The sequence below is a fragment of the Astatotilapia calliptera genome, chromosome 13 (assembly GCF_964374335.1).
Source record: "Astatotilapia calliptera chromosome 13, fAstCal68.1, whole genome shotgun sequence".
NCBI lineage: Eukaryota > Metazoa > Chordata > Actinopteri > Cichliformes > Cichlidae > Astatotilapia > Astatotilapia calliptera.
Genome location: NC_137434.1, coordinates 14,542,932 through 14,551,296, shown reverse-complemented (window position 1 = coordinate 14,551,296; position 8,365 = coordinate 14,542,932). Strand labels below are relative to the sequence as shown.

Sequence of the window (8,365 nt, the reverse complement as noted above, 5' to 3'; positions counted from 1 at the left end):
AGATTACAATTTAATATTTTCTTTTTTTTTTTTTAATTGAAATACATTTGGTGGGATCTATCTCCCTGTCCGAAAATAATATATTTTCAAAGTAAGCTTAGAGTGGACCCGTCTCATTCTTGGCCCTTTCACGCTTGTTCTGTCTGTCCGGAAGTGCATGATATTTCTGTAATGCTTTGCAGGCATGACTTGTTTATCCTGCATGTGCTGCATGTTGTTTTGCTGCTGGCATGCTTCCACTTCAATGCATATATGTTTTAAAACGTTTAAGGGAATGCTGAATCATCATGTAACACAAAGTCAGGTAAACTTGGGGGGATATCAGCCTGTCTAGTTTATACACTAGTCTAAGATTTATAAACTACTTTGAATCCATTTCATACTTTGGTTCAAATGAAAGTGACGTCAGATGACCTGGAGAGGCAACAAGAATATAACCCCCATTAGGTAATGTCTTTGTAGGTGGTGGCCACAGATCATTTCTCTCCTTATCCCCACTGGACCGATGTTTCTTCAGTTTTGCTTTCTGTGAATGCCCTCACCATGACGGATAGCGTGATATGGTACCTGCAGCCCAGTCATGGTGCACAGATAGACCAGCTCTTCCAGGATGGCATATACGTTGCAAGAAGGTTTAGTGTGTCTCCTGGCACAATCTCAACACCGTAGAAGAGGCAACAGAAGACAACCTATATACAAGAACACCTGGACAGGGGCCATGGAAGGGATCAACCCAGCAGCAAGACTGGTATCTACTCGTACAAGAAGAGGACAGCTTCACGGTCTCTTCACGTTGCACAGGTCCTTGTACAGTGACAAGGACACTAGAAAAAAGCACATCTAGAGAAAAATCAGTCAGGAGGGTAAAGAGTGTCTCTGGTGTCCCTCAAGGGTCAGTGCTGGGACCATTTACGATTTATCTCCTCTGTCCAGAGACAGACTTTCATCATTTTGGTGTACAGTTTCATTTTTATATCGATGACTCTTTTTCTACAAAACCAAGAACCTCTCTTTCCTCCCCCTTTTCTTATCTCCATTACCTCAATCAGACCAAACTCAGTGAGAATAAAATGCAAGTTTTTACAAAATGACGCCCTTTTATTGTCTCTATAGATGGATGTCAGGTCCACAGTGTCAAAAGTCTTGGAATCATCTTGGACAATACTCTCTCCTCTACTGCCCACATCAGTAATGCCTAATTTCACCTATGTAGCATTTCTAGACTACACCCTTTTCTCTCTGAACACAGCACACAAGTCCCCCCCCCCCAAAACCTCTCCTTAATCCATTTCAAATGGTACAGAACTCAGCATGAGTCATCACCCTCATCGAGTCTATTACACCTATTCATATCCAGCTTCACTGACTCCCTATTCCTCAGTGTATCCAGTACAAGATTTCTCTTCTTACTTTTCTCCTCCTTTCCAAGGCACTTAGCACTCCTGTAACTTTTAGACCTCACTCCTCACATCCCTTCCAGCAGCTTCAGCTGCTCTTCTGATTGCTGCTCACTTCAGGCATCATGGGTGCCTTTAACTTTGCTGCACCTTTGCATCTGATTGCCACTTCACCTTTGTCAGCTAGACTCTATGACGTAATTCAAATCGAAACTCAAAAACAATAACTATTTTGTTTTATGTTTTAAGTTCATATTATTTGTGTCTTTAAGTGTCTTTCACGGTCGTTCATGTTTTAATATTTTGTTATAAGGTGACCTTGAGTGCTTTGAACAGCACCAAAAAAATGGATGTATAATTATTGTTATTAGGGGGAGAGCAATAGTCTGTGGACAGCACATATGGATCCGCCATGGCCTGCAAAACCATCCTCTTTTTCGAGGTGTTGTCCTGTTTTTGGCTCTTGAGTATAGCTGTTGTCACTTTCATTTGCACCAACGGAGGTGAAAGAGATTCACAATGGTTTGTTTCCTAATTAAATAGATTGACATCCCTGAAGTTTGACTGACTTCATGCTATATTGAGATGACAAAGTGTTGTCTTAATTTATTTTGAGCAGTGTATATACAGTATATATAGTGTTCTCCAGTCCACACCCAAACACAGTGAAACTGGAGCTACAGATCAAAGGGGCACACGTATGTATTGATCTGTTATCTTAGTTCGAGGCATCAAAAAGTAAGCTAGTACTCATGCACTTTTAAATTGGATCAAACATTTAAAGACAAGTGTACTAGCCTTGGTACTGAAAGAAGTTTAAATCTTTTTTTGTGAGTTATTAAAAAGCTTTCACTGACCTGTTTGTATTGATACATTTAGCACTGCCTCAAGTGACCTTCTACTGTTTTAAAGTATGGGCTCCATAAGTGAGACCAATGAGTTTAAAGCATGTCATCATTCTTTATTCCTTCTTTGCCTTGCTTCAGTCATACAGTCATGGGAAGGAAAAATTGTGGCAAAAATTAGAGAAAGAAAGATGAATTCAGCTTTTGTCTTTGTGGCTCTTCAGAGCTTTAAAACTATGTAAGGGGAAAGGTACTGCAGTAGGATACTGACTGTTTTGATGTACTGTGGTGCACAAAATCCTAATGGTCTCTCCTAGCAAGTATTAACATTGTCCCAGGACCAGAATGGCAACCACGTTGGTCCTTTGCTACAGACAACTGTACATTTTCATTCAAGGTTTACTTAACCCTGAGCCATCATTGTCATTAGATCGTTTCTACAAAACATCTCATTGACTTTCAAATTTTCAGCAGCAGGCACTGTCTTCTGACCAACTCCAGGAGTGTAGAAATCCTCATACTAACCAGCCCCTCAGGACCACTTCAAAAACCTGGGTCATCCCAGGCTTCAGCTGGGTGGCAAGCAGAGAGCGTCTACAGGAGGAATCTCAGGTGCTGCCACCCAGTGACAGTGTGTGCAGTCGCTTCACAGAGGAGGACGGAAAGGAAATGAAACAACCCGAGGAGGTTTGTTGTCCAGCCTAGATATCTCAATCAGATGATATTGCTTAATTTGTTATCTCTTAAAGCTTCTCTGCTCCCCTTCTTCACCAATTAAAGATTTTACATCCTGTGCCAAGAAACTTTTGTAACTGGAGATTTCATTCTTCTAATAATCAGTGTCTTTCATAAGCCCAGTGAATAAAATTTAAATGTTGTCATCTATATATGTCACAGAAAGCCAGTAAAACCATGAAATTATTTCTTATCACCAGGCTGGTGCGGGCGAGCTGTCAGAGTGTGATGCCTTACCTCGTCTGTTTCGCCACCAGAGAGTTGAAACCCAAGAGTGCAGGAAATTTCAGCATCACAAAGCTCTTATTAAAGTGGGCTCTTTTCCCCATGGAGACCCCGTCCACAGCATAAACATCCCATCAATCACAGTGCATCAGAAATCTTCTGTGGTGACCGAGAAGTCCCTTCTTCAGGAATCATTCATCTCCCAAGTGCCATTAAGAGTAACTTCAGTCTTTCTTAAATGTCACATTGCATCTGCAGGATTACTGTAGTCACTGCAGAGAAGTGTGTTCATTCTGTTAAATTGTTACTAATTGATTTTAAATATACCAGGGAGTGTTGCTCCATCAGGCCTCAAATTACAGGATTTTAGCCTTTTAGCTCTAACAAAACTATTTCCTTTAGTTACAGATCAAAGTGTCTGGTCAGAGGGGTAGTTTGGGAATCAGCATAGCTGGTGGAAAGGGCTCACTGCCTTACAAAGATCACGATGAGGTGAGTGCTGGTGGAGAAGCGTCGGGTATTGCTCAATCTCTTGCAACACTACATTTATAGCGCATCGTTTGGCTGCCTGACTGAAGATGATGAGAAGCAGCTGCCGAGGTTCTCATGGATTTGCTGGTTTTAGTCAAACTCATATAGATCTGTGTGCAACTTGAAGAGATTACCCAGTCACAAAAGGCTTTTGTTACATACTTAAACAATAATTTCATCCAAGGTTATTGTGTCTGTTTCTTTTCAGGGCATTTTTATTTCCAGAGTAACTGCAGGGGGGCCATCTGAAAAGGCTGGAATCCATGTTGGAGACAGACTGCTGGAGGTATTTGTAATAATTATTAATAACTTCTGATTTAATCAATATGTGCAAAGGTCTTGAGCCACCTCTCATTTCTTTATATTTTGCTTCCAAGCAGCCTTTTTAAAAGTGGTCAAGCAATAATTCTCCAGGCTTTCTGAAGGTCTTTTCAAAGTTTTTCTTTCCCACATTTTCAGCCCTGTACCTGAACATTTTCAGTTGTCACACACACACACACACACACACACACACACACACACACACACACACACACACACACACACACACACACACACACACACACACACACACACACACACACACACTTCTTTAGTTGATTCTACAAAAAAATGTCCAAAATTATAGTATATAAGTATTTTGGCATATCTCTGTATGTTGTCTGACAGTCGTGTCCTTAAGAAATAGGAATAATCCAGCTAAGAAGATGGATCTGGTCCTTCAGTTGATCCATCCAAAGTTCACTGAAGCATATCAGTGAATGGATGGCTGTAAAAAAGCCATTCCTAAGGAACATTCGGCTCCTTCAAACGCTTGGAGAACTATTCCTGAAGACTACTTAAAGACATGAAGAGATAAGCTTGCCTAAGAAATTTCAGACTCCTTTGAAGATTAAAGGTACATGCCAAATATTTTGATTTAATTTTTACCTTTAATATGGCAGAGTACCGTATTTACAAGTTTCAGTAAATTGCTACACCTTTTTCTCATTTTCCTATAGCCAATTATAAAGAAAGCAGTGTTGGCTCAAGACATGTAAGGGTGCGGTATGTGCAAGTTTGTGAAATGTGAGTGAATTTAAATAACACACAGAGATAAAACTCAGGTACTTCCCATTGATGTTCCTCTTCTGACCAGTGGAGGGCATCATAAGACTAACAGAGGAGACAATCACTGCTGTGAGAAACAGAAAACCGCAATTAAGAAGTGAATATCTACCTTTAGACATGCTATTTCAGTACTTATGGTGTGTGTGTGTGTGTGTGTGTGTGTGTGTGTGTGTGTGTGTGTGTGTGTGTGTGTGTGTGTGACTCCTCTGACTCATGCTCCTAGTTTCATTGCTCCTCAAAGTGTAATGTGACCATCACCCTCCCAGGTCAATGGCATCAGCATGCAGGGGGCGACCCACCACGAAGCGGTCAGCGCCCTCAGGAATGCTGGGAGTTGCATCAAGATGAAAGTGCTCAGAGAGAGGCTTCTACCTCGAGTGGTGCGTGACCTGGATGTGTCTCAGGATCCTCGGGACGTGGCTGGACGGCAGCTGTGCAGCCAGCACGGCGGAGGCCAGAGTAAACAGCTCAAGCTGCAGAGCGCAGAAGACTGTGTATCCAAGAAGATTGAGGCGGTTGTGTGCAATGGCAACGGCATTGTGGGTGGTTTACAAATATATATTATATAGCGTACAAAACGCACTTTTTCCCCACCTGCCATGTGTGGATTGAACCTTCAGGAAACAGCACTCCTTGAGTAATTCCTTTGCACCTCTTCCCAATTTGCTCTGTTTCTCTTGTTTCAGTCTGATTTGGAGAGTGATCTGAAAAGGACTGTGTCTGAGCTGGTGGCGGAGGCTTTAACAAAAAACGATTTCCTAGCAGGGGGGAAACAGACGATGACAGTAAGCAGATTTCTTATCCTTCCTTCTGAAATAAAGCCTATTGTTATTATTTTTCAGGGAAATCTTAGTGTCTTGAGACACATCAGGAAAAGCTGAAACTGCCCCACAAGTAAAAATATTGTATTAACAAAAACATCACAAGAAAAATACATTTTTTTCAGTAATGTCTTAATGACAAATGACAAAATCTTTTGTGGAAAAACTAAATACATGACCGGCCTTAGACACTAGTTTTGTGCTCTTAGGAGAAATGGCTTTTTTGTCCTTATTTTTTATCATAAACACAGAGGTCACATTCTAGTAATGCATCTGGTCTCCATCCTGTTGAAAGCTTCATTTGATTTTAACTGTCACGCAGATGGACTTACATTATATTCAATCACTCTTTGATAAGAGGCAGCTTACTATGTGCAAGCTGCCCAGTCGCAGAAGCAGCCAAACAACCTCCCAAACCATCAAATTTCCACTGTTCTGAGCTTCCCAGTCGTTAGAACTTTTCTTATGAAAAGCTGTTTTTTTTTTATCTGCTGAGAGCACGTCTGCTGCTACCGTGGCTGCTTAATTTGCCTGTTCTGGTCAGACATACTCATTAGTAAGCTAATATTTCTGCTCTGTTGCTCTTTTTGTACAGCAAAGGCTTCTTCCTTGTGTGCCTGCAACACATTTTCTTTAAATTGTAGCGCGATGGTTGCAAGACTTACCTGCAGATCTTGGAGGCTTCCTTTTGCAACTAGAGACTGTGTGTGTGAGCTGAATGTCTTAGGGCAAACTATCTTGGCAATATTAGCAGTCATTAAAAACCTGCATCCCTTGTTGATGATGTTTTTTCATTGTGTAAAGACTTTCAAACAAATTGACTTGCCAGATGTCTGCACGACCATGAAGGCTTTGGGGAAAATGCTTAACATTTGGCATAATGTCACCAAACACTTCAACAGAAAGCAGAATGCAAGAATCGGAGAAACCATATTCCACCTGTCTCTCACTAAGGTAGTGCTGATATTGGACACCTAATTTGGAACTCCTGACTCTAATCTTAATGGATTTGAGGATGTGCACTTAAATAAACCTTTGATTGGATTTTTTTCAGTTGGCTTTTGCTCAAAATTATTGCTTCGTGTTTATGAGAGCCAAGAATAAATTTTTAGTGTACTTTCTCAATTAAAAACAAGCAAACAAATAATAAGAAAATGGTTGCAGGGTGTAAATATTTTATGTCTTGGCCGTGAGTAAGTCTCAGTCAATTGATCAAGTAAAAAATGGGACATCATCATTTTTCCACCTGAGTTTAAAAGAATGTCCTGTCTTCTGGAGTAGTAGATACTACTATTCTTCTGAGACTTCAGCGTCTTCACATCATATCACCTGATAGCTTGCCTCTTTCCTTACTCCATCTTGTTTCCTTCTCTAACAATCATGTGGCAGATCCCCCGGATCATCCTCACACATCCCTCTACCTCAGATGAAGATGTGGAGCTCTTGACACAAAGCCCCTGCAGAGAACTGCTACGTGACTTTGAGTGTCCTGGCAAATGAGTGCACGCTGACCGCTGTGACAGTGCTTTCTGTCTGCCCTGACCACAGATTGGTGCTGCAGAGATGCAGGACACAGACTGTTACTCTCCAGCTATTTGCTTTATTTCAATACTGAAGCTTCACTGATGTTACTGTGTAGTCTAGGTTTGAAACAGACTGTTGGATTGTGGTTTTTACTGTCACTGCAAAGCTTGTTTGCCTGTCAGTTTCAACTGCTGCTGATAGTGTTTAATATTTTTAAAGCTTTAAATGCTTATTAGAAATGTTTGTTTTTTTCGTGCAAAGCTGAATTAAGACGACTGTACAGCTCTGCAAAGTCCACATAAAATACAGGTTGGAATGTCAAATGTGATCACTTAAACAGCGAATGATTGCTGGATACCTCTGCTTCACACCACGGAGTGTAAGTAATGGACGGAGAGGCACACAGTGTCTCCGCCCATGACAGTGTGAAGCCCTTAAACCTTTTATAGCCCACGTTGTGATAAATTGCTACATGGATGAACAGAGTGCACAGCAGGGAGTCTGAATCCCACAGAGACCTGAGACTGACTGAACTCCGCTTCTCATCTTCACACACCTGCTGTATGAGCAAAACGCACACTTGTGAGATTATACGCAGAGCTGAGGGAGAGAACGGACACATCGCAGGAGGAATCTGCAATCTCGCTTCCACAGCCCTACAATGTTCGGACCGTAAATGCATAATTACATCGTGTTACTTTCTCAATAAAAAGCAGCAATATCAATATTCCAAGAGGCTTTTATCTGAGTCGCAGGAGGCGTGTTTACTTGTGCAAATGTAAGATTGCACAATGCTTCTGTTTCTGTTTTCACTCTTCCTTTGCTCACAAAAAATTGTCTGCTTCTTTAACATATGGTAGTGATGACTCCTGGGTGATATTCCTTTAGGGATACAACCTGTTTGGAAAGCACACCCAGTGTGCGAAATTCAATTCAGAGTCTATTGAAACTGTCTCAAGAGGCGTTTGTTTAAATTCGCAGAAGGAGATGAGGAGGATGAACATGGATTTGGAGGACTAGATAATAAACTGTGAATCTGGGACGATTGTCACAGTGCATATGTTTTCATAAGTGCCTTTACTGTAGGAAACAAATTCCTTTGACAATGTCAGATTTACTGCAGTGATTTTTAGTCTTCAGATAATGAAAAACTTTAGGTTTACGTGATTCAGGATAG

The 8,365-nt window shown here is 41.1% G+C and overlaps 1 protein-coding gene across 1 annotated transcript; it reads left to right on the top strand.

The window, feature by feature from the left end:
- The first annotated feature begins 84 nt into the window (after positions 1 to 84).
- Positions 85 to 7,915, top strand: LOC113034538 (disks large homolog 1-like). Its single transcript, XM_026189177.2, has 7 exons — positions 85 to 2,929; positions 3,178 to 3,420; positions 3,605 to 3,694; positions 3,942 to 4,019; positions 5,110 to 5,382; positions 5,530 to 5,628; positions 7,054 to 7,915. The coding sequence occupies exons 1-7, from the start codon at positions 2,912 to 2,914 to the stop codon at positions 7,162 to 7,164; spliced, it is 912 nt and encodes a 303-aa protein (XP_026044962.1). The 5' UTR covers positions 85 to 2,911; the 3' UTR covers positions 7,165 to 7,915.
- The last annotated feature ends 450 nt before the right edge of the window (positions 7,916 to 8,365 follow it).